The sequence below is a fragment of the Falco peregrinus genome, chromosome 3, assembly GCF_023634155.1.
Source record: "Falco peregrinus isolate bFalPer1 chromosome 3, bFalPer1.pri, whole genome shotgun sequence".
Classification (NCBI taxonomy): Eukaryota; Metazoa; Chordata; class Aves; order Falconiformes; family Falconidae; genus Falco; species Falco peregrinus.
In genome coordinates this window covers 111,544,076-111,571,071 of record NC_073723.1, presented here as the reverse complement: position 1 = coordinate 111,571,071, position 26,996 = coordinate 111,544,076, and the positions used below count along the sequence as shown (strand labels likewise).

At 41.7% G+C, this 26,996-nt stretch overlaps 1 protein-coding gene across 1 annotated transcript; it reads right to left on the bottom strand.

Moving 5' to 3' along the window:
• Window positions 1–3,365: 3,365 nt before the first annotated feature.
• Window positions 3,366–18,824, bottom strand: MICOS10 (mitochondrial contact site and cristae organizing system subunit 10). Its single transcript, XM_005229626.3, has 4 exons — window positions 18,650–18,824; window positions 7,320–7,367; window positions 6,583–6,692; window positions 3,366–3,610 (listed from the first exon to the last, which is right to left on the bottom strand). Exons 1-4 carry the CDS (start codon window positions 18,714–18,716, stop codon window positions 3,602–3,604), a joined length of 234 nt encoding a protein of 77 aa, XP_005229683.1. The 5' UTR covers window positions 18,717–18,824; the 3' UTR covers window positions 3,366–3,601.
• Between the last annotated feature and the right edge of the window lie 8,172 nt (window positions 18,825–26,996).

Sequence of the window (26,996 nt, the reverse complement as noted above, 5' to 3'; positions counted from 1 at the left end):
TATTCCATGAGATGCAAAGAACTGGTAATACGTTTCAATTTTTTTTTTCTCTTTATCAGATTCGGTTTTACCCCAAAGTCATTACTGAGGATCTCAGTGTTTTACACCTATTAGTGATTCAATAAGCAATCACCCCCTGGACAATAAAACAGAACTCCTAACTTCTCAGAGATTTGCCATTAAGAATTTGGGGCGATGTGAGGACAGCAAATGGTTGCAGAACATACCCTTCTGGAGTCTCTCAGACTGTGAAGCAGGCAGCCTTCCCCTGAGACTCCATGACCTGCCAAGTGAAAAAACAGAAAGGACGGCTGATTGAGTTCAATGGCTCAAGACTCAAATTCGAGTCCCAGCTCCATGCCACATTCCCTCCAAGACTCATCACTGACCTTGCCTACAGCTTCTCCCATCTTTACAATGGAATTATAAGCCTTTCTACCTCCCTTAAACCCATCTGTTTAGTTTGTAAATTCTCCAGGGCAGAGACTGGGTTTTATTTGTGTGTACAGCACCACATACAGCAAGGTCCTGATCTTGGCTAAGGCTCCTACACATGATTGAAATACAAAGAAATGACGGTATCTTGATCAAACATGAAGAATTCAGATAAACAATAGAAAAGCAGCTTGATATTTTTTTTCCTACAGTCTCTGCTTTTCCGTGACTTGTTTATTCATCTCAAAGCCTCAGCAGACATCTAATCAAGCTGTTAGAGAGTCAGATTTGTGGCCAGTCAAGCACTTAGGGAGTTGTTAAACATTCAAAAACAGTTCTGTTCAGCAAACAGCTTCTTCTTTTTTGGGGTGGGGTTTTTTTTTTGCTTCTCCCTTCTCTTAGATAGCAGTATGGTTTCTTTACTCACTGTATACTCACTGATTTCCTATTCCAATTGCATCAGGGTGATACAGTAACTTCTCCACTAAAAGGTCTCATCATGTTTCGGGTAGGGACACCTGACTTTTTTAGGCCCATCTTGTTTGCACTTTTTGGTACTGATCCAAATCACACTACAGTTAAGACGAAGCAATGATTTCAGCAGGCTTAAGAAAGAAGGAAAAATGTGATAGTTTCCAGATGAGCGTATTATACTAAATTTAACATGCCTTTTGGTACTTAGAATTTCCACTTTTCCCCCTTCCATTTATGTAATTAGAAATCAAGCAGCAGGAAACCATTCCTATTCCAACCTCAGTTGGGAACAGTATGGTCTCATTCCCATAGAGGGAAACAGGAGACTTGTCCTCACCAGGAGATACTTTGCACAGCTTACATGGACAGGTTCAAAAATAGGTTTTGAATAATACAACTTTAATCAAACCAAAACAAATACAGGCCCGTTATGTGCTAGTTATATATGCATATACATATCTCAACACAAAAACCAAGCAAGGCAGCTGTGAAAAACAAACAAAAAAAAAAGGTTTTACCCCATTTAAATGACAAATTTTAAATTCCACTTTTTAAATTGTGCAATTTTTCCACACTCACCCTACTAGATTTCGTATTATTGAGCGAGAACACTTGTTGTGATTATTCTCACTCTAGCAATAAAGGACACACTGTAAATTGATATCTACAACTGGTACCCTCAGAGTCACAGGGCCAGCAGAACCACTTGATCACGGGCCACAGTAGATCAAAGTAAGAATGAACTCTGGGAAATCAATATTTGAACTAAAGCAGAGCATACTAGGGCAGGACAACTCGTCACCAGGGACAATAAATAAAAGTGGAACCCATCATCACAGCCCAAATGACACAGTGCGAGCTAAAGTTTTTTCCGACAGCCATTATATTCAAGAGCGCTGCTACCACTTTTGGTTCTCCTGTTTCTTACCCAGGTTGATGCTCTTCCCTCCAGCTGAGCACAGGGGCTTACCAGACTGCTAGCATTGCAGCACACATGCACAGAACTCAATAAAAACACTTTCCAAACCACAGAGGAGCTCTGGCTCCAAAGTACATAGTTCAAATTAAAAATTGGGGCCAGATAAAATGATTCAAAATTGGGAAGAAAGAAAGAGATCCTGTTTCCAATAAGCTGTTTTGACCTGACTGATGAATGCAGTCCGGCAAGGGAGGAGGTGGAAAAACAAGGACATGCTCGAGCAATGGTCCTGGATGGTATCATGCTTTGACAGTCTTTAATGCCGCTCTGGCATTAAAGCTATTTTATTTCACAAGTCCATTGCTCTAGGCAAGCTCTTCAGCTTCTGTTGACTCTGGGCACAGCTCAACATGTTTCTTCAGCCTGCAAGATCCACACACATGCGCCCAGGGGTATGTGGGGGTGCAGGACCGCCGTAGCACCCAGACCAAATCTCAGTCCATTGCTCGGTGAGATAAGGAGCTTCTCAAGCTCTCCAAGTTCAGAAGACCGACCCTCAGACCATCCCCTTCCTTTTCTGGCACCGTTTAAAACACAAATATTGCACAACTTGTTTTCCATTGTGTTTTCCTTTCTGGAGAGGAATTTTTTTGTCACTCTTCCATCTGCCAGCACTCACCATGCAGCAGAACAGGCTTTCAATAAAGGAAAGTTCCACATCAATCTGTACCATTCCGTTTCTATCTCAGGAGACAAGCATTTACATCTTGTGCTACGCAGACAATACGCAGCAAGCATGGGACAAAGAAAAGAGGCCCTCGAGAGCCATCGCAATAGCTAGAAAATTGTGCTGAGTAAAGAAACACTGAAGACAACCTCTTGAGTCAGGAGAAGAGCAGTAGACAACATGCCAACAAGTAATTACAAGGACTGGGGTAAATGGAAAGTAGAAAGGAGTACTTGGACCAGTGAATTGCCAAGATAATAAAGAGCTTTAAGTATTTGTGACGTTCCCAGACACTGAAACCTGTATGTTCTCCCACAGAAGAGGGGTGAAGAAACAATCAATCTAAAAAGTAAGCTCAGAGCTAGACATTTAGTTCACCCACTATCCCAGGAAGTTTCAAAATTGGGTCATTCCATGACTCTAAGCTTCAAGAGACAGCACTGGCTAGCTGCATCAGTCACACAGTTAGGATCTGCCCTTTTGGATTCTGCCTCTTTGGAGAGGACAACATTCCAATTGTAAAGGGCAACTGTACAAACAAGACATAGGAGTATTTATATTCCTCTCCAAACACCAGCAAAAGCACCAGGGGTCTAGTGGGTGATTTATGAGGTGGGAATGCTTCTTTGAACTGTACGTTAGACGGGGGTTGCCTTGCAGGAGTGGAGAGGAACATACGACGGCTGTCTTTTCTGAAGAGCTCTCACAATGGCTTTTACCCAGGTGGTCACAGCTGCTAGGTACTCAAAATGAAGTTCGCTCCTTCCATTCTCTCTCCCTCACACTCACATACAAAGTCAACACACCAGAGAAGGCCATTTTTCCTTTATTTATTTCCCAGAAGAGCTCTTCCTTGCACTTTCCAGACATGATACAAAACAAGCAACAGAACTTTGTTTCATGTACAGAAACAGTTTGTTGGAGTATAAAGAGTTACTGGTGATCGTTACTGAAGAATGTTGGCTTATTCCAGGGGCACTTCAGTATTCCTGAGGAATAATCATTGATTTCTCCTTCCTTCCCACTGGGATAGTCTTAGTCATTAGTCACTGTTCCTGTAAAGCAAGAAGGCTTATATTATTAAAAAGCCATTTGGGTTCCTTACATGGAAGGTGCTGCACGATGTAAAGCAAGCCACTTAGCTTTGTGACATTTCCAGAAGGTAGACTAATATTTTCATCCTTCACTAGACTAAGAAGTTGAGCGTGGAGAAGTTAAGCTGCTATTTTCATACCAGAAGCATGCCACGTTTTCATGCATATAACCCTCCATTCTGATAAAACGGGTACTTCAAAAAAAACCCCAACATTATTCTTCAAGTCAACTATTCACAGATTGAATAGAAATCAGATAGAAATCAAAGCCACAAACAGCAGGAGGAAAGGCTCCAGTTGCCAGACTTCTTGTATTCTTGCACATCAATATAATCCACATTGTTATCAGAGTACAGGGTTGTGCGTTTTGGGGTGATAAATACAGGCTAAATAACCTGAGAAATATGATACTTCCCATTTTGCAAGAAAACCTATTCCATGTAACTTTCAGTCATACTGTTTTAAGCCTTGAATTGCTAGATGTTGATTTTAAATTCAGCTGAAGTCACAGTGAAATCCACTTGATCAAATTACTTTAAAAAAAAAAAAAGCAGCCCTCAATCTTATGACCACAAATTAGAGCTTTTCTGCATTTTAAGTAGTCTCTTAGTCTACATGAATGGCTCTTGCATTGGTGTTAGTGTTTCATGATCAAATTACTAACCCAAGGAATGGGCACTGTGATGATCCAAGTTACAGTTAGAACAGCTGTAAAGTCACTTTGCAGTCTCCTGATTATTTGGTATCGTGAAGGTCCACTGTCCTCTCTCATTCTCACTTAAGATTCAGAATTAAGAACTTGATCCTGAAGAATCAAGAATCCAGACTGGATAAAGCCCTGACTAACCTGGTCTGACCTCATAGCTGACCCCGGTCTGAGGTCAGACTAGATGACCTTCTTGAAGTCCTTTCCAACTTGAGTTATCCTGTGATCCTATGCACTTGACAGGTTCAGAAAACTAGAAATAATTTCTTTCAGGTTAATCAGTGTTACATTTCTCTCTCTCTTAATAAAGCTAATTTTCTTGCAGAATCTCACATTTTGACAAGTTAGCATTTGAACAGAACTCAGTTTTGTAAAGGAAGTCCTATAGAGTTTAGCTACAACAGTGTTTTCTAGGAAAAAAACAGATGAGTGATAATGCAACAATATTTTCCATGTTCCTAACCAACAGAAATGAAATAATTTTGTTGTAATAACCCTGGAGCCATTATCCATGACATGACATTTTGGAGAGAATTAATGATATTAACCATTAGATGGCTTCATCCATGTGTTCCCTCTCTCCACATGTTCAGCTTCTTTGTGCCAGAGAAAGCTAGCAGAGACAGTGCGCTGGAAACTATTTGTCTAGTCTTGTGCCATGCAGGCAGCTGTGGCTCTTCTGCAAAGTGTCCTTCCAATTACCTCATGCTTCGAAGGACCACCCTTGCTCCAGAACACAGATTAGTCCTTAATCCAAACGAAATCCCTTACTAGGCTGACCTGAAAGTCAGTTTTCTGTTGCCCAACATCCCTACAAGCATCCTTGAATGAATAATGCTTTCTTAAGACCCTGTGAACAGGGCATTTACCACTCACCTGAAGCCACAGGCATGTCATTCCAAATTCTTTTTTGAGACATAAATTGGAGGAATACCCTCAGGATGGTGTGGAAAGCTAACATGTTTTAAATATTAACAAATCCAGCCAGAAGACTCAAGCACAGACTTTTGATTCTGGGCCGTAGCTTGCAGTGTTGCATCAGCTGCATCTAAGTCAGTTTCTCTATGTTGCTATCCAAAATATTTTATTCTGAAGAAGTTGTTCAAGAATCTTGTTATCGTTTCTCCTTTCTTATCAGACAGCTGAAGAACTTATTTATAAACAGGTATGTCTGCTAGGGCTGCAGAAGGGTGGCAACACGTCTGCCCATAAAACTCAGGAGGATTGGACTCAACTTACAGCTCTAGATGCATCAGAAAAAAAGCCCCAAAACACTTTCAGGCCTCCTCCATCAGCAGACAAGCGATACAGGAGCAATTTTTGCATTCTGTATACTTGCCACGAAAAGTTCCTGGCAGAGCATTTGATCTCAGTACTTTCTGAAGTGCTAAAATAACTGTAAATATGTCCTGGTGAATGCCTCTCCACTGGTATTAGGGAAATGTTTTTAGCAATATATGGCTTTGGGGATCCAAAGTATGCACGCATATCCCTTTTGTCCCCAGGTGCCACAAGAATAAGCTACCATACAAACAGCCCCAACTTTTACGTGTAAAAAAAAGAAAGAAAATATTAACGGAGACAGTTTGTGGACTTCATGCACTGCAGGCAGTTTGTGAGCACACAAACAGTTCCTGTTAATTCTTCTAGTTTTAACTGTTTTATCTCAGCATGGTCAGTGATAATACTGAACTCACGCAGATTATCCTCTTCGAAACTATTTAAATTGTAAAATTTCTCCAGACTAATTATTACATTACTATCCAGCCAAACAAGCCACAAAACTTACTAGTGTTTTCATGTTGAACAGGAAAAAAAAACAACCCCACAGAAAGTCAACAATACACTTCCACAGGCAGATCTACCTGACATGACTTTCAGTTTCTTCCTAGCTCCTCTCTTTCAAAGTCTGAAAACAACACAGTTTAAGTTTTTCAGCTTTTCTAACATGTATTTTTATTATACTTGCTTTCAGTTGTGGGAAACCTACCTGTAGAATCTGTTAGACTATGTCTGTGTATTCAGTCTAGTAAGTTTACTGCTAAACACACCAAATATTAAAATTTTCTGAAAAGCAGGGGAACCACCCCTGCTTCAGCAGTACAAGTTTCTTACTGGTACACTTTTGTGAAAGTCAGAGGAATATCCATTTAAATGGTGTCTAGAGGTACCATTTAATGCTCACTTATAAAGTTACCAATTAATAGCAACTAGTACCAATACTTACTTTTACAAATTTACCATGGAGAAGATACGGAGACTGGAAGTCATGTTGACAATTGGAATAAGCCATTCCTAATCCCATCCCTGACCCAAAAGCAATAGGCCATGTCCTTCCTGTGGGGAAAGCAAGCAGAGAAGAAAAATTAAAGTCAAGAAAAGTTGTTCATTTCACGTGACAGTGAAAGCATTGTTAAATAAGCACCAAGAAAGAATAAATTACTGGAAGACACATATTAGGCATTTTCAAGTTCTACGAGCCCTAAAATTGTCTAAAAACCAGACCACTTCAGAAGAACAACAAGAGTAACAGCAAGTAAGGCATCGTATTTAGAATTTAACGGAGAGCAATCTCTACATTCAAGATACTACTGAAAATTATTCCATTACCAAAGCATAACTAAAAAAGAATTTAGATCAGTTTTAAAACACTGGCAAGACTGGCATAAACTGATGTCTAGACACATGGCTCCAGTAATTTGGCTCAGGGTTTCCTGCAATTCCAGAATTTGAGCTGAGCACAGTAGGAGCTTAGAAAGATGCTGCGTGTCACAACCTTGTTACACAACAGCTAAAAGTTTAGGTAACTCCATCTCAACTGAAAAGAGATGACCTATAATGAAAGAATTGGTCTAACATGCCAATTAAGTTTTACATGCCTCAAAGACTTCTTGGTTTTAAACTGCACCTAAAATAGACGGAAATAAGAAAACCAGGCAGCCAAGATTACTGCAGCGTACTTACTTTTGAAGAAGATGACTGAGAAAACAATTCCTAATCCAAATCCAGCACCTGTAAGAAGAAATGAAGTGAGTGAGGACTAAGATAATGCAAAGTAATGGAATGTGATTTCGTTCTTTACAGTAATTCTTGTTCCAACCCAGGAGTATCAGGCTACACGTTATTTCATCACACAAAACAAAAACGTTCTGAAATAGCAATTCTGAAAAAAATAATTGTTTTCTTAAAAAATTTTAAGAAGCTATTTCAGATTCGAATCCCAACATATATAAGTAGATTATCAGAAAGATTTGAGAAACAAACCAGACTCTCATCCCAGGGAAACTGACTGAATTTCTGTCACCATCTAAAATGTGGAATTAAGATTTATTTGGCTCATTGTCAGCAAATGAGAAACACTTAAATGAAAACTTCTTGTGTCCTTGAGCTTTAGATTTTGCAGATGAATATCTTATTGTATTTCGTTTATCTCACTACTTTAACTACTTCAATGTGTGTCCTGAGGGCAGCAAAACTTTGATGCTTTGTGTTACCCTATACCTTGCAAAAGAAAGCTCCAGGCTGCTTATCTTCCACATCCACAACATTCATTATGGAGCATATTTAAACACATTAGAAATGAAAGACTTTTCACATCCTCATACTATATATAGAAATAACTGCAGCAGTTGAAAAAAATTTATCCAGCACCATTAAAAAAAAAAAACACCTCGGCTGGCACATTTAAAAATAATTTTTGCTTTCCTTGGAACGTGCGCTTATGATTTTTTGCAAGAAGTCAGGCAAGTCTGCAAAACTCCTCTCACGACCCAATAAATGTAACAGTGAACACTTGGAGCTCAGTGGGCAAATTCTATCTTTAATTCTATCCACTAAAGACAGGAATTTTAGATAAGGCACAGAAATACAAAAGTTTAAAAAAGGAAAAAATAAAATCAGTCATGCATATGCTCATTAAAAAAAAATTCTAAGAGTTGCAGATTTATTTTGTAGCAAAAATATCCTGTTATGCATTTCAATTCTCCCCTTTCAATACAAGAAATATAAGAAGTATAGCAAGCTTTATTAATTAAAAGACATACCTTATTTTTTTAAAATATTCCTAAGACCATATGATCCTTATTTAAGCTCCTGTTGAACACATTACTAACTGGGTTAAGTCCAGAACAATACTAAAGAATCATATACCCTCACGGCATATAGGAGTAAGTTCCATTTTTCTTTCTTTTTAGTTTCCTTCTGCTTTTTAAACCTTTTTCCGTGCAAAAATTATCTAATGGTAGATTCTATTGAGGCTCAGGTATTTAAACAATACTTATTGCACTACCTAGTAAGTTAACCAAGCACCCCATGTTTTTCGTTGATTATAAAATCTTGAATATTAGAACAGAGACGACCAAACAAATGATCTGAGCAAACCTCCTTACGTTTACTCTCCTGTTAGGGCTTCACAATCCATATTTACTGAGAGCTGGAAATCAGAGTTGCTTTTGAAAACTCTCTTCATTCTACTACGGATTTTCAATTGTGACAGAGGTAACTACTTTACCAGGTCACTACAACTTTGGAGTAGGTTTACAAAACATGCAACTGCAGGAAAGAACTTTGACTGCCTGCCAAGTGGTCCTGACATAACTCCCCCAGACATTTTAGAAACCGAACCTTTTGCAGAAGGTCAGATTTTCACTCTAATCATTTGCACAGCTAAGGGAAAGTCTCAGTCCCTCAGATGTCTGGTCAGAGCTTTGGGTTTTTTTCTGCATTACAGACAGCAAGAGATACACTACTTGGAGCATCTCATACAGACAGCTAACTACTCATACCACATCACCGACCGGCACTTATATGCAGACTGGAGGAGACATCATGCATTACTAAGTGCAGCGGTTCATCCGTGCTAATTCCTCCACTCCCCCTCGCCAAGTAGGGCCTTCCTTCTGTACCTTTGCTATAATACAGCTGGTGTTGGCTCTCCCAGAATGTTTACGCTATTAAGGATAATCACTATCTTCAAGAATTCATCCAACGGACAACCGGTCGGCCCTCTGACCTGCCTCCTTCTGCCAGTCTTTTCCTGTAATATGCAGTTATGCTGCCTTTTTGTTTTGGGCTGTTGTACCATAGGTCTGAAAACGACTTTCTGGAGGCAATTACTTTCCGTTCAGACAGCAGTAGGCGTTGTTTGAACTGTCCAGTTCAGAAGGCCTGTCATGCAGTGAGTGATACTGGTCCTACGCTTCCTGTCCAAGAAAAGATCCCCTCTGCCAATCCAAACAGTTTAGCTAATCAATGAGAAATGATTTACACTATGACAAATTCTGCATCATCTCAATGCAGAGCCCAGGCAGTTTCTAATGTCACCACATTTTCCACGTTACCAGTCAAGTCCACATTCTTCTTACCGGAGTGGTGGTAAACTGCTTACTTTCTTAAGAAAAGTCTGCACTAAGGAAGCTGCTATCCTTAATACAGTTTCTTTCCATCTACTTCCAGAAATCGTCATTGTCTTGTATTCTCTTCACCTCCTTCAGATGCTCTCTCACATTACAGCCCTGCTTATAAGGGCTCCACGCAGGTGTCATCAATGCTGCTTCCTGCTGGCTATGGGGGAAGCTACAGGATACACTTAAAAGGTGAAAAATTTATTTCTGCCATCTGCAATTCAACCTAAACCTAAAACAAAACCTAGGTCTTCCCCCATGCTAATACCCAACAACACTGTTAAGCAGATGTGGTCCAGCATGACTGACTTAGGAAAGACCATTCTGTCTTTCCTCAAAAAGCTTCTTTCTGAAGCAGTGCATCTCAAGGGATTCTGCTTTTTCACGAAAATGCAATTTTCATGCAATTTTAGAGGCTATCACTGCAGCCTGTTCCAGCCGGAAGGTAAGTACAGTGGCTGATCAGTTTAAAAAGATGATGGTAAGATACCTAGTGCCTTGCTTTAAGTTATGAAAATGCCACAGAGAAGTAAAGGAGACTGACAGCTAAGGATTTTTTGTTTTCTGTACAGGAAAGTAACTTGAGAAACGAAGCCAAAGTACCACCTTAGCTTCCCTCATCCCAAAGGCAGCTAGGTTCACTCCTTTTCTTACTGAGGAAAAGGCTACAATCTGTGCTGAAAATCATTGCTGATAACACCCACCAACAAGAAACACTTAGATCTGCCCCCTCACACCAGCCAGTGCACATACAGCATTCACTCCTTTCTACTTGGTTTTAATGTTTAAGCATTGGTTTTAACTTAAAACCAGAAGCTTCGGCTACATTTAATTTCTCAGCCCATCTGGTTAAGAACCTATTCCTGTGGATAGTTTGTCACTCATCTTCATTCCACTAGAACATATTTGTGGTTATGTGGTCATTTCCTGCGTCCCCAGGACCAAGAGGGAGCGAAACCATCTTACCAGCAAAGTAATGCGTTTCACTTTAATTCTGTATAGAGTTACACCAGAGATAAACAATGGCAGAGCTGTTGATGAGTTTTACAGGTTTAAGTTCTCACATGCTCAATTTCCTTTTAAAGAGGCAACATGTTGCTTCAAAGAGCCTCCCACCTGACCAGGGGACACTCAGTCTGCAGCTGTTTCTACTAAAGATCAGCACCTCTAGGCCAGGCTTTAACTTCATAACAATAAAACATGAAAGGTTTATCTTACAATAAAAACAAACGAACATGGAAAAACTAAGGGCTTGATCCATGCCGGGCACATTTTCCCTCCCTTTCTTGCATGACAGACTCTTTGGAGGAAAAGGCCACAGGAAAGAGTATAACCCATTTTTCACCTTCTCTGACAGTTTAAAATGTTTAACTAGAAAAACAGTCTCTTCCACCCTACATCTATCACTTCAGCTTAAACCCATTTACAGTCAAGTGTCAACAGGGGACAGGACAGTTCTGTGGCCATCTTACTCCTGCTCCCCAGTAAGCATCCTGGCTGTACGGACCAGTGCAGCCACACGGAATTGGTATTAGGCAGAAAGCCAAGTCTCCAAAACTTTTTCATTCTACTTTTTTGGCTCATACACCTTCCATGAGAAATGTCACAGTACCTCAAATCAATCTAACACACAGAAGAGCACGTGCCGTATACCCAACAGGACATCATAAAAGTGTCTCTGAGAGAAACACAAATCTTCAGGATGGGCTCCTGCCCCACAAGAACATCTGGGAAAAGCTTCTTCTATAAATTTAGTTAACAGTCCCTCCAACAGCGGTACTATATGGTTCTTTCCTAGGCTACCCAAGTAGCTATGGGCTGAAGCACCTATTAAGACTTGCCACACCTAGATACACTTTTCTTCACTAGTTTGAAACTTAAAAACTGAAGGATTAAAATATATATGCTCACTGACACTTGGCCAGTGTGTTGCTGTTACTATAGCAGCTGCAAGTTCTTCAATTACTTAAGATGATGACAAAAAGAAAACTATTATTTTCCTCTGCTGTTCCTTATACACAAATACAAAAGAGCGCTACAGTCTCCTGTCCATCAGATTCTGTTATTTTACAATTTAAAAGAACTAAATGAATGAAATCAAATGAACAAGAAGACATCTTCCAGGAGCTCCTTCTTCTAAGAAAATAGCGACTACTCTGTATAGACAAGACACTCTAAAATAGGTCACAGGCTTGTCCCAGCAGAGAAGATTGCTTCCCAAATAGAAAGAGCGCTTCCATTAGGATCAAGAAAATTGATTAGATTGGTTAGTTTCTCTGAGGACAGCAATAGCTTCAAGGTCCAACAGCAGATCTCATCCATGGGCCTGATACACTGGAAGTTTCAAATGAGCATCGGCTCGGGCCAGCACTAAAATTTGCTTTAGGTAAGGAAATACCCAAGAAAACTCAAGATCTTCAAAACAAACAAAAAAGGCAAGCAACTCTCCAAACTGTATTCGCCCTCCTGTTGCAGTGTCCCATCCTGCCCCCCTCCAATGCTGCTTTGACAAGATACACAGGTAATTGTTTTGCAAAAACAGGGAGGAGAGCCTTCTTCATATACCAGGGCCTTTACAGGGCAGTACTGATCACTAGTTGGAAATCCGAGACCACAAAATCACTTATTTACAGACAGAATTAATTTTAAGCAGAACCTTAGCAAGGTCTTTCATGGCAGGAATCAGGTTTTCTTCAAACATCAGCTTTGAAGCTTTCATTCTCATCTCCCCTGTTGTGTGGATTGTTTACATAGCAGACAGAAAAAAGAGCAAGGACGCTAGAACATCACGAAACTGTATACCAAGTACTCAAGGAAGAAGCAGAGGGGGGAAAGTATTTTTTCTTCTTCTAGCATTTGACTGTAGTAACACAGAATACTTGGAATGACAGAATATAAATATCCAAATACCATTATAATACAAAAATCCCAACATGCTTTCAAGGGCCGCTGCCACCCTTCAGCACTCCTGCAGGTCAGCCTCTGCCCGCAGGCTAACCTTACTTAGATAAACATCGGGGCTTTTGCAGATGGACAGGCAGCAGCAGGAAGTATCGCCTTAGCCCATGATCTCCCAAGCAATCACAGCAATAGTCTCATAGCAGACCCAAAACTTTTCATCCTCACACCCATGACTGAGCTGGTGAAAGGAGAGGGCACGCGCATTTCCTCCCTTTTTTAAAAGGGGAGAAGAGCGGAAGCTGTTCTTTGAATAGACAGCGCAACTAAGGACCTCATCAATCAAGCTTTTAGACAAAGTCAGGGTTGCACTCAGTTTAGAACCACATATAGAAGAAATCAGCAAGATACTCATAATATGAAAGATACACCTCTGACAGAAAACTCTACTTTGTCTTACTGCAATAAAACATTCCACTAACAAAAACAATGGCACTGCTAAAAAGAAAAGTTTAGCTGGAGTAAACACATCCACATTTAGAGCTTTCTCAATCCGAACTACGAGGGTTGGCACTCAGGCTTCTTCACACCCATTCAATGTAGGTTGACCATTACTGACGTCTACTGGCTCAGCAAAGAAATAGAGGCAACTTAGAGCAAGAAGCGTTACGGTGGCATCTCACCAGCAGGAATGCTAAGGAAAGAAGCATGACCCTTCTCAAATCTCTCACTATCAATTTATTATCATCAAGGATGTGCCAGCAGCCCTGAAAGGATTTTCTTAGGGAACTATATCTGATAGAACAAAGAATAAAGAGTTGTTCCCACCTACTGCTGTAACATCTTCAGGACCAAGATAGTGGTTTAGGGTATCACTTGGCTAGAGTCCTCATTCCGTATACAGTGTCACTGTGTGCCACCTCCCAAAAAAGGCACAGTTGGCATCCATCAATGCACTAATGCACAGGACAAGAAGTCAGCACGCTTTGGATTCATTTCCAGCAGAGGAGACCTTACATAGTCTGGGGTTTTAAATGGCTGCACTACCAGATGGATGCCACAGCTCTTCTTTCAGGTTTTCTTGCACACCAGATGTATTGCCAAGAACCGGCGGGAAGAAGGGTCGAGCAGGGCTTCCCCCAGTATCGCTCACAGCTTCAGTTAGCAAGCCGATGGGTGCACCCAGGGCAGAGCTTTCTGACCCAGCTGAATGGCCAGCCAAGAGGAACAGCAGGACACAGCGCGGTTAGGAGAAGAAACACCTGGATTCCTAAAGATTTTCCTGTCTTTTTCTTCCAACAGAAGATAACAGCCCCTTAATCAGAACTCTGCTAACAACATAACTAAATATTGCTGTTGGACAAATTCTGCCTCTCTCTTCCAAACAAAACATGTTTTCATTAGCTGTACTGTCTTCCTGCACAACTTAAGCCATAAGCAGTTAATATTTACACTACTTGGTCTGCTACAAGATACAACTAGTAGAATTGGATCTTCTCCTGTATGACAAAGGAAAGTAACCTGGGGTTGCAAACAAAGCTCACATAACACCACAGTTGTGTGATTGCATAATATTTGTGTTCTCCAGTATTAAGAACAAAACCCCAAATGAAGAACAAGTCTTTTGACCTGGTAGCTAAGATTGGATGGCCACGTTGTAATTGCCAAGCAAAAAAACACTTCAAAACAGGAATTTCAGGATTTTTGTGCATTTAGAGAAAGTCTAATCCAGTTTTCAGAAAGTATAATCAAGCTTTGTTATTATATAGACTGACTTTATCCTATTCATAACCATATGAAGGATTATTTAAAAATACTGACATTGCAATCCATACAATGATTCTTTCTGAAAGACTCAATCTGTAGAGTGACACAAACAATACTATTTCACCCTCACCATTAACGGAAACAGCTCTTCAAGCATGCCAGATGATGCAAGCCAGAAGAAATCACATTAACAGTTGCAGGAGAATTGGAAGTGCCCTTTTCTCTTTAAAAATTCCTATTAAATGGAAATTTGGAGCAGTTTTTATTTTCAGATGTCAAAACAGAGGATTAGAGGAAAATGAAGATCACTACACTGGGTTATTTACAAGCTTCCAGGATGAATTTTGGTCAGCCACAGACATATGTCAAAACATTTATCTCATGCAAAAATAATGAACTTCAGCACCGCAACTTAACACAAAAGTCAAGAAGCAAACAGCTTTCCTAGGACTACCTTTCAATAACAGGTAAATTACAGCATTTGACTAATTTAAAACTACAACAGTTTCAAAACAAACCAAGACACACTGGCACACAAATCTCCCTCTCCTTACACATATACTCTTCATTGTCTCCCTGTTTCCTGGAAACAGCATGTAACAATAATTCGTCCAAAATTACAGCTTTGCAGAGAAAAAACAGTTCTGTCTGTCCTTCATGAGTAATTGTCTTTCCAAATAAAGAGGAACGAACTACCAATTAGTTAAACAAACAAACAAACTCTTTAAACAGGGTTTGAAGCTGGTAGGATGGTAGAAGACCACATTACTAATTACCTCCCTGTCCTTTCTCTGCAGAGCTCTACTGAATAAAAAGGAAGAAAAGGCTGTGAAGGCTGGAGAGGGGACAGGAGTTTATAAAGCTTTGCAAGTTGGGAAGAAAGGCCACTGTAGTTTGATTCTCCTTCCTTACACAAAAGAAGCAACTTTTCTGATGGGTAACAAAAATCAGTATCAGTAAGAAAGATAGACCAGAATTTATTTAAATGACTGCAGGGGTGAAAAGTCTTAAGGACGGTGTGAAGCCAGAGCCAGCATGATCTGGATCACCCATCAGAGAAACCGCCTGGTCAGCCAAGAAAGCACAACCCAGCCCCCTATACAAAGCACTGTGGTTACAGCTAGATTTAGAAAGGGAACAAAAATACCTAGACCCATCCTCCCCAGTAGCAAAACAAATGTCAGTCCTAATAAGGAGGTGAGCGCATAAACTCTTAATGTTCTGAGGTTTTGTGCAGGCAGGCAGAGTTTTACAGTACTTAACTCTTTGAAGTGAAATACTGTCTTAACAATGCCTGACAACGTATTTTGTTTTGAACTAACAGGAAAGAGTTTTAATACTAACTACAAGATGCACACAGGTAGTGACCAAGAGGTCAAAAATATAATACAGCATTTCAAATGATGTAACATAAGATAAATACGTATTTTGGACATTTTAGTGGCAGGAGATAAAAGTTTCTTCCAGGAGCTTGATCTCCAACTAAAACAGTATAGTACCACTACAAACACCACAGCCAACTACAAACACACTGGTTTATGCAACTGCAGCGAAAAGCCCGACAGACTACTACAAGACAGAACAGGCTGCACAGCCTCCAGCCATTATTTAAAAATACACTATTACTAATAAAGTCACCTCGATAGCTGCTGCCTCCCCTTCTCACTCTCTTCTGTTTCCCATGTCCCTCCAGCCCTAAATTAATCCACAGGAGTTGTGTCTCTACAGTTCTCACAGACACTGGAAAACTGTCCATCATGCAAAGCTTCAGAAATTCAGTGCTTTCCTTTATTTACAGGGTCTGGAATGGGAAAACACAGTGGTAATCACAATGTTTGGTCTTCCCCATCTATTGGCTGGAAAGACCTCTCTTGCAATAGCACTCAGGAAGGATATAAAGGAACATACAGGAAGGAAACTGTGGCCACCAAAAGGAAAAGTCCAACAAACAAGCAAGGATTTGGTAAACTTCTATATCCCATATAACAAGCAACAAAATTTTCAAGTAAAAAAAGTTTATTTTCTTTCCTTCTTCCCAGTATAACAACCACCCTTGATAGTTTATTGGGAACTCCAGCAAACTTTGCAGTAATATTACAAAAGCAATCACCATAACCACAAAAGTTTTTGAAGTCCCTACAGAGGAAAAAATCATTTCCATTGAGAAAGTTTGTGTTGTCAGTGCACAGTTAACTGTTTGCATAGCTAGGCTACAGACTCACTTCGCATTTAAAGGCCATCATCATCTTCAGTCACAAACTACTGGAGTATGAAGAACTTCTTGGTTGTTCCGACTTCCAAAGTTCATACCGAGCCATTTGTTGTTAATATCATGGAGGAGGTTGCCAGCACAGATGCTTCAGTTACTGGATCAATTGTAAAAGCACACAAAACAAAAAATGCTATCACGCATGAAGAGAAACATGTGTCTGAGGCCATCACACTGGATTTAGTGCTGAGGATAAAATTAGAGCCCTGCAGCCCATGTGCCCTTTTTGGGCAATCCAATGAAAAGCATAAATTTTACTGAGACCTCAACTCAATGCCATCATGACGCTAACACTGGGAATCCTTGGCCTAGAGCACTAGTGCAGAAAGTCCAAACATACATTTTTTCTTCTGTTGCCACATTAGGATGGAAGAAAACACCACATTAAAACAAAAGGCCTGCTGAAGCAACATGCTACATCGAAATCGGCCCTGTATCTGCTTCTTTCAGCCTCCTGGAGAGGCTTTCCATGTACAGGATTCCTATATGTACAGCTGCAGCATAGAACAAGTTCTTGTTTATAATTTGGCATACTTAATATTTTATGATAAAGCAACCAACGCTATGGAAACGTAAACATATCTGGATATGTTTGTCAGACAAACCTGAATAGAATTTCATAAGGCAAAACATTTCTCTGGAGCACTTGACACTTTTCAAAGGCCTGCTATAAACAATGGAAGTTTCAGTTTACTTAAAATTACTAAACATCTTTTCTAATGGAAAAGTATTAGGCAACTAAAACACTGAGTTCCTCATCAGCTTTCAAGCATAAGGCCACTGCAGCAACAAGAAATAAACATTCACATTTCTCAGATAATATTTATGGCTCTAAAAGAGACGTCGGCACCAACAAGGAACGCACACCTTTTGTGCCAGATACTTTACCTCTGGGTCTATACATTGCATTTAAAGATTTGGGTTTGTACACACATTTTGTAAAACCATAGACTCTTGTCTGGTCGATTTTCCAGCCTGTCACATTAGGAGCACCAAACTGCACGTACTCAGTTACGATCGCTCCCAAAACTTGCAGTTCTAAGTGCAGCATTACGAACTGTTTGCTGCAGAACTGAAGCACTGTAGGCACGTGCACAGTCTCAACTTTAAGGACAAACAAACATAAGGGAAAATCAACAGAACTGCTCCCTAACTTAAAGGCACAACTGTCTGCAGGGCTGGGAGAGTGGACGGAAAGCTTCTCAATGTCAAACCATGCACTGTACAAAGTAACATATGCCAAAGCTATCAGCATGTCACTCTGCGTATCGCTTTTAATAAACACAGCCCGCCTCGTACACTGAGTGATGTGGACAGCTCGGCAGGAACAGGTTTGGAGAACCAAGGCCTCATCGCAGTGAAACTCAAGGCAGCGAGGCAGTGGCACCAACGGCCCAGGCTGTGCCCTGTGCCTACCCGGGCCCATTCATTCAGGGCAGGGGGCGTCCCGCGGGCCCGCAGCCCAGCACGGCGAGAGATTTCCCCGGGAAACCTCTCGTCTTCTACCGAGGGAGAAACCAGAGGCCACAAACGCCCCTCCGCTACCGGACCGCGGATAAGACGGGCCAGGCCGGACCGCAAGGCCCGCGGCGGCGGCGGCGGGAGCGGGCCCAGCGGGGGTCCACGCCCGCGGCCAAGGTCACCTTGCCAGGGCCGGGGCCGCCCGGCTCCCCCCGCCGCGCCGCTCCCCTACCCTCGGGGGCAGCGTCTTGCGCTGAGGGCGAAGCCACAGGACATCCCGCTGCCCCGCCCGGGCCCACAGCACGGCGCGGCCGCCGCCGCCCTCAGCCGGGCCCGGAGCGGCGGGGGGCACCGGGCCTCACAGGGCTCTTCCTCTCCGGGCCCGGCCGCGCCGCCGGGGCGGGCACGCGGCGGCTCTCCCAGCCCCGGGCCGCCGGGCCGGCGGCCACCGCTCCTCCCCGGGTCCTCCCCCTCCGCCCTGCCCTCCCCGCCCTTACCCAGCTTGACGGCGGAGTCGGCCAGACACCGGTCCCACTTCCTGCCCAGCTCGCCCTCCGACGCCATCTTGGCCGTCCCCTCCCACCTCAGGCCGTGCCCTCGCCTCCTCCCCCGCGCAACTCTCGCGAGATATGCTGGCTCGGGCAAGCGGCGGAATGCTAGATCTCGCGAGATTTCCCGCGGCCGCCGTCGTCAAGGTTACTGGCGGGAGGGCGCGATGGCTGCTGCGCTCGACCTTGAGGCCGGCCCAAACTCCCGTTTTTCCCCGTAGGACCAGGCACACCACAGTCCCAGCCCTTCCTAGGCCCAATCCCTGCAGCCAGGGCTCCCGCTGTGGTCTTGTATGGCCTCGTATCCCTCAGTCTACAGCAGGATTCGCATCTTCTCACAGGCCCCTAGCTTGGGCCCACGCCTGTTGACCTGCTCCCCTCAGGGCTCTCACCTCATCCTTGGTAAGAGCCGATCTTTGCTGTAGGATCCCATCTCTCCCACTGCAGTTGGGTATATCCCGCTGGATATGCATTCCCACGTAGGTTTTCCCTCACCAATGCTCGCAGAGGTCCTGCATTCTACACAGCTCCTGCATTTTAGCTGGCCGCCCTCTGCTTCTCCTCAAGGCCTGAAATGAGGTACAGGGGTGTGAATGAAACAGCTGTTGCCAATCCCTATCGATGTCCCAGGGATCACTTCTAGTTAAGAGCAACCCAGGCCCCACACCTTTGTGCTTAATTGGGAGTAGGAGCTGAATAATTTCTGGAAGGCTGTTGTATTCAAGAACTATTCCATACAGTAGGATGCTAATATTAGATTAAGGAGCTGTGGGGAAAGTTCTCAATGATTTATGGTTCTTTGGCACATCCTGAAATGCGCTACAGCCTTGTGGAACTGGTAATGTAAGCGTGAACAGTTTCAGACTTACTGTAATGATCTTTATATTGCAAATGTTGTGTAGGCTTTCTGGAAGTAATTCTCTAGAAGCCTTGTGGAAAAATGCAGAGCATTTTTTGAGTAATAATGTCCCCATTCACACTTGGTAAGGCAATTTCTAGCTGTGATTACTTGTTTTGATTTCTTCAAGGTTTGACAGTTTTCTTTATCAGGTTGGAGAGGAGGAGGCAGCTCTACTGCTTTATAAAACTGGAGGTTCTTTAACAAGTCAATTAAAGACTAAAGCAAAAAATAGAAGTCAAAACTCTGAAGTTAGCAAAAATTTTCTCAAGTTATTTTCATTTGTGGTCTTCCGTTTGTCTTAAAAGTATAACTGGTTTTGATCTAGAGCAATGATGAAAGGTTTTTCCAATATTTGGTTTAGTTAAACTCCTTCACATATTACTGAACAATCACAATTGCCTATTATTTTTACTTAGTTAAAATAAAAAATATCTGAATGGCTTTTTTAAAAAGTTTTTTTGGCAGGTGCCTGGTTAAACTAAGCCCTTGCAGGTCCAAGAGGTTTCCCTGAAAGGGAGCCTCCTTTTCTCTTCCTCCCCCTGATAATTTACTCAAATCAGTTTGCATTGCTACATAGTGAGTATCAAAAATAGAACCATGCATCAAGTTACTTATAAAAATACCACCAGGATCAAGCAGGTTTTTTTCTCCTGACCGGATAAAAAAAGTGTTCTGAAACCACTGACCCAGTGGTACATCCCCATGTGCGAGCTCCACCCTCCCATTTCAGAACAGCTCTGGAAACTATCAGGAAGAGAAAGATATTTGAAGCCTCCAGATAATTCTTTGATCCCCACCATCCCCAAATTAAATTCCAGAAATCAGTGTTTAAAAACAGCCCAGAAATGTGGTCTTCCCTTTGGCAAAAACAAATACCTGGTGCAGGCCAATGTGTAGTCTCACTTCACACTTACTCATTTTCAGGCTGTTAGGCTTACTGGCAAGTGCTGTTTCTTTGGGGATGAAGGAAGCGGTGGTGAGCTGTTGGACTGTAAGGCGCTTCATAAAGGGTCGCATTGCTGTGTAATGGGTCTCAATGTATTTTGACAGCCTTGCATCAGGAACCTGGAGCATTAAACCCTTTCTGAGGGGATGGAATAGTTCAGTGTAATTGTTTTGAACGTCCAGCTTCCTTCTGAGAAATCAGTCTGCTGCTTTTTAAATCCCAGAGTCACTGAGTGATCAGAGGGGGCTCTGGAAAACGTTATCCATTAAGGATCTAGAGCACATTCTCTGTACCCCTTCCCCACCCCAGGGAAAAATTAGGGCAGGAGGGAATGTGTCCAAAGACAGCCTTTTCTCTCCATTGCTATAGTTACTTGGCAATTAGACCCTCGCAGTGTAATATTGAGTACTTATTATTGTATGACTCCAAGGTGATGTTTAGAACACGCGGTTCTGAGAAACCTTTTTTGCATTTTACAGTGCAGCATGTGCTGTCCCAGGGTTCCTTCCTTCCCTTCTCCACACACACTCTTCTCCTTTCTTCCCAGTAAATAAATAAATGAAAAAAGAGAGAAGGCTGAAATGAAGCCAGAAAGCTTAAAAAAACCCAACTTCCCTGCCTTTTTCTGATGGAAGTCAACTTTTGGTAGGTTCAGACCTTGTATCACCAGTTATACTGACTATAAACCTAACTTGGATCACATATTAAATCAGTAAGACTACTCACCGACTGAAAGTTAGGCATTCAATTAAATAAACTGCTGGTTAGCTTTTCAACAGGCGGCTGTCAAACAAGCTCGAGGCAGAATCCAGGATCCAAGCTGAGTAAGTGCCACTATTATTCTTCAGAATTGCTATTTCTCTGGTGGAAGAAGCCATGCACAGGGCATGTCCATACACACATGAGGAGATGAGGAGCTTTTTGGGGGCTGCACCAGCCAGAATGCAAAGCCCCTTTTCAACATAAGGCTTCATTTTCTTTTAACTGTTAACCCTAGCTTTTATATAATGCAGTATAGGATGGTTCACCCTCACCTCAATAGTTTTTGCTTTAAAACTTCCAAGCAAGTTTCTTTTAAATCTTGATCCTTTCTCAAGATGAACTTATTGCCTCTTACCCTGTTTTTAAGAATCCTATAGCATTCCTCCTGTCAGTTCCCCACTGGATACTAATATGCTCTTGATCTCCTCTCTTCCAAAGAATACACATGTAAGTTCTCCCATAGTTTTAAATAACATAAATCGCCTCCCCCCCACACACACTTATTTATTTATTTTCTGCCAAGAGTAGCAGCGATCTGCATAGGAAGACAGCAGTGTAGGAGTTATCTGCTTGAAATGGTTGACACAGCCTTGGTAGCGGGCCCCCACTTCGCTGTCTGTACTTCCAGAACACTTCTTTCACGTTACAGAGAGAATCAGACCTGGGCAGGAAACTTCAACTCTCAGTCTCCACTCGAGCTTGTTGGGTTTTTTCTCTCGCAGATACAAGCTGTATTCGCCAGCAGATACTGATGCTTATTTTTCTCTTTGAAAGCCTTCTCGCTATCCAAGCAACAACAAAAAAGGTCTATGCCCAAAGTCTGCAAAGTCCTCAGCAGGACTTTGCCTTAAAATGGGAAAAGTGCCAGAGACTCCATTAAGTCTCCTTTGCTATTCCTATTGATTTTATGTGGAAGGCTGTCGGATACTGTGGGGATGAACAATAGTCTAAAGGCTGAGGTAGACTTGCATTAGGAGGGACAGCTTGCAATGTGGAGTGAAATACCATTCAGTCTTTTCATGGTGATCACATTCACGTTAATCAGCAAGTCCATTTTGTGTCTGTGCTAATGTATTTTCATGACAGTTTTGCCAAGCTGATGTTATATTCAGTAGTGTGGTATTGCTGGTTACAGTTGTCAGGTATGGCTGATTGAAGCGAACCTTTGAAAAATGGAACAAGGTGCATCACAGCTTGTTGTGCTAATTCTGCTTTAAGCTGCTTTTGCCATGAATATGAAGTGTGCCCCAAAAATCCCTGGAGAAAAGCACTTGCATGGAAAGACTGACCTGAGTTTTTGCTAATTCTTGTGTTACAGGCGTAAGCACCACTAGGACATTTCTTGTCTTCATGTGATGTGTACTATATTGTGATCATTTTTTAGTTTAGTAGTAGAAATAGGAAAAGAATGCATTGCACTGTATTGATAGAAGCTTTCTAATTAATAAGCCCTGAAAGAGTGTTATTTAAGCGTATTTTTCCATTCATCCATGTGACTGGCTAATTCTATACAGATTCTAACTAGTGAACCATGACTATTGTATTAAGAAAGAATCCAGGCCCTTACAATTATTTTGGCTGGTATATTAGCAAGCTTCAAATGAAGTGCAACGTGTCAAGGAAAAAGTAAGGGAATGGAAATTTTTGTTTCCTTCTGGTGCATTTAATCAGCTTCTCCTTGATTCTTTTTTAATGACAAGCTGCAGACATTATTACTACAGTTAATGACCAAGTTTGACAAGAATGTTCTCAATACTCTCTTTGCTCAGGCTAAAGACATTTCTGAAAGCTCCTGTCTATCATGCTTTCTGTGCTGAAAACATACAGTTAAAAGAGCAGTTGCCATTACAGAAATAAACAGCATCCTAGGATATGCAATCAAGTAGTATGTGCTGGAAAACTAGCCACCCCAGACTGCAGTCCACTGTTCTGGAGTGATATTTGGGAAAAAAAAAAAAAAAAAAGAAAGAAAAAAAAAGCCTTGTAGTCCTTTTCTGAACAAGCATTGCTGGGTTTCTCGAGGTGGAATTTCAGGTACATCTCAGTCATATTTGTCAATTGGTATTAAACCTTTTGTGGAATACAGCTGGATTGAAATCTGTGGGATATGTGAAAAGAGTGTGGCTGCAAGCATCTCCAATGCACATCCAGACACAGTGTACTCAAAATGTGGGCAGGTACTTTTGGACTGAAATAAAGCAATTGGTATTAGTGCATGAAGATGTTACTTTATACATGGAAAAAACGTCCAAGATCTGGACCCAGGTTGCAGAGATGTGACTTTTTAATGTGACTCTCTGCCAAACCTTGTCTGTGTACATGTTGGCTTCAGCTCTTCAGTCTGAGAAAGAGGGATGTGGGAAATTACTTGGTTTCACCTATTTAGGCAAAACAATTATAAGAGAGTGGCCAAAGCCAGAAAAAGCTCATGCCTCTAGTGATATGTGTGCTTGAGTGATAGGTAACCTGTAATTTCTCTGCCGTTACTGTGACAGTGCTGCACTGGCAGTTGAATGTCTAATTTTTTGCCAGTTTATGGACATCTTAGGCTGGTAGGTAGGTTTACTGTCTTTGGCATTAATCAAACAAGCAGATCTGCTTGGGTGCTATGAAAGTGGAAAAAAGTCTGGTTTTAGCTTTCTTGGAGGGGTGTGTGGAATGCCTCAAACCTCCCTCTAAATGGGCAATATGTTGTTTTTCATTAAACATGGTATTTTGATTTACTCATCAGTTCCTGCAGTGAATGGGGAAACTCTTAAAACCTTTATACGCAGAGTACTCTCAGCAAACTTGCTTTGGAATCGGAATGGGAGGGAGGCTTTTTTATTGTTTGTGTGTTATTTTGACAGTGTGTACAAAGATCTCCATAGTGAGAACTATCTGTGGCTTGAATACAGAATTCCAAGGCGTTGGGTAGTTTTGTAGGTACCTTTTTCCTATATTAGTTTCCAAGAAACACTTGGTTTTCAGCCTCAAATCAAGTGATGCTGCTGGTTTACTAACTCTGACTAATAAAACCCAGCAAGCTAAACTTTACCATTGCTGGAAGACTCTTGCAGCAATAAATTCAATTTATGAGAACCCCTAATAAAAGTTTACATATCTTTCAAATGCCACAAGCTTGACATGAAAGAAAATGGTCAATCTGACCTAAAAAAAAAAAATAAATTCTCAAGATGCCTTCTTCTTTAATAGAAAAATGAATATTCAGTGAAGCATGAAAGTTTTCTCTAGGACCTTGTTTCTAAGCATGTTCTCAGAGTCACCCTTGGTCCTGGCTAAACACTGGAAGAAACAAAATAAATAGCATTTCACCATGCATGAAGGAGGATAAAATAAAAACCACATTCATGTTGGAACACAAATGCTTTAGGAAGTTCTGGCTAAACGTGAAAAGTACTTTGTAATGCTAGCAAGTATTTATCCCTTTGCTTCCTTGAATATAATCAAACATGTAGGGAAAGCACATGTATTTTATAGTTGCTGATTGCAAGATCAAAAGCCTTGTTATTAAATGGACATGAATCTGATGTTGTAGGGCCGTTAAGCCGTCAGCTGACATCATTGTTTGCTTCCTTTGTTTACAGACCCTTGATTTAAAGATGTGTAACATCTGACATGAAGCCTTTTGAGCACACTCTTTTCTGTTTAGGTGAGTGATTCTGTGCCAGGAGGTGGTAGGAAATGTCTGTAGTGCGGGTCACGCTACCTCACAGCGCTCAGATTTATCGAATGTCCCTGAATTAGCTGTGTTTGGTGTCAACCCCTCCACAAATTGCAACAGAAGGCAGAATGGCTACAACTGTAGCTCCATACGTGGAGCCTTCTGCCTGCTGAGATCCGCTCCGTGCTGCAAATTGCAGCCTTACCAGAAAGAGTCTGGTCCTACATCTTAATAAACAAACAAACAAAAATTCCCTTAAGCATGTCCTGCTGTAAACAAGTGAAGTGAGCAGCTGGTCCTCATTTGAAAAGATGTTACATCCCATTTCAAAAGGAATCTGCAGATCTTCTTAATGCAAATATTTTTAGGAAAACAAAAAGCAGCTGTTTATTCCTCTTTATACCTATTAGCAGGAGAACAAAATCCAGAATGCTTGTATTTCTTCCACTAAGAAAAACATCCTTGTGGCCTCAGCATTCATTTGGATCTCAAATTGTTTAAAATACATTAGGCTGCATAATTCTGCCGTTGTTCTGCTTCTTCAGCAAGCAGCTAGAAAGTTTCTGTTCCTAATGATAAAAGCTACTAAGAGTAGAGCAGTCACTGAATGCTTTGTGTAAGTTTTGGGACAAAAATAGTGATGTTGAGAGCATGCATTTTCAAATTCATCCATTTACCAAAATATCTGCCCCACATCATACATGTACATTAGATGTGTGGATCCCTGTAAAATGAATGAGTAATTTGCCCTGTGTAATGAGCAGGCTTGCTTAATTACTGCTGGTAGGCACCTCTGAGGGAACATACGGACCAAAGGATCTGGGGTTTGCAAAACAGATAGCACTTGGGATTGCTGCATCTTACAAGCTGGTTTAAGGAGGTTAGGCTGACTAATATTGGAAAAGAATTAAAAATTTGGAGACTTTAGAGCAGGAAATTGCTTCTGAGGTCATGTGGCCGCCCTGCTAACCATGGCAAGATTACTTCCCATCTTAGGGTTTATTTGGTAGCGGGTTATTGATGGAGTTTTATATGCTTTTGTTTTTTTCTGTGAAGTAATGGCTCCTGTTTTTCTTGCAATTGTTCTACTGTTTTCTGTCCTTTGCCTCCTGGGTTTGTTGTGTTCTTGCACTGAAAACACCCAGAGGCTTAAGAACGGCAACAGAGGAATGGAAAAAAGTGTGTAAAAGTGAACTTAGCAACATGGGTGATGGCAGATTGTCAGAAGGCATCAACATACAGTGTTGATTTTCTAATTAGTGTAAGCAGTGATAGCCGTTACGCCTGCACGCGGTCATTTGTTGTACAAATTCACGTATGCCTCCATGCTAGCTGCTGTTCCTGGATGCACGTCCAAACTGAGCTTGTTCTTTTCAACTGAAAGCTACGGCTGGTTTGCCCTGTTCCGTTAAACGAGTAGAGTTGTTACCTCTGAGAAGGTCCTGTTTGGTGTCTGACAGCCAGGGAAATTGAGAGTGGAGCCACAAACATCTGTGATAATGTCCAAGTGACGAGTCAGAGCTTGGCCTTGGTCATCTCCTGCGGGAAGGACATACCACAGTGTTACTTCCAAGGGAAAAAAGAAGCAGTGCGCAACTCCCCTTGTCCTCGTGTCCAGTTTCAACAGCAAACTGAGGAAAGTAAACGGAACAACAAAAGGCTCTTGAGCAGCAGCAGCATACTGGTGGAGGGTGCTTGGGATCCTGGCACCATAACTCTGGTGAAACGCAGGCCAAATACCAACTCCAAAAAAGCTGCAGAGGAAGTGTTGTCACATAATGTGCCTGATGCTTTCCTGGGGCAACAGGGTACACTACAGCTCTGAAATTTGCAGGTCCGTATGGAGATGTATGGGTCTGGAGTCAGGGTCATTTTCACCCGAGATCACTGAAATGCGAGTTTGTGCATTGAAGGGAGGGAAGGTTTTATTTCTGGGACGGTCTGAGAAAAGGAGAGGTGCTTTATTTGTGCTGATGGCTATCTCGGTTGGGAGATCCATATCACAGCTGCCTGAGCCCTGAAG

Bases quoted from the DNA above. Each gene is read 5' to 3' on its own strand.
- MICOS10 (XM_005229626.3), bottom strand. From the start codon at position 18,716: ATGGCGTCGGAGGGCGAGCTGGGCAGGAAGTGGGACCGGTGTCTGGCC. The intron at 7,368-18,649 runs GTAAGGGCGGGG...TTCTTCTTACAG, and splicing joins CGACTCCGCCGTCAAGCTGG to GTGCTGGATTTGGATTAGGA. The intron at 6,693-7,319 runs GTAAGTACGCTG...CTTTCCCCACAG, and splicing joins CTCAGTCATCTTCTTCAAAA to GAAGGACATGGCCTATTGCT.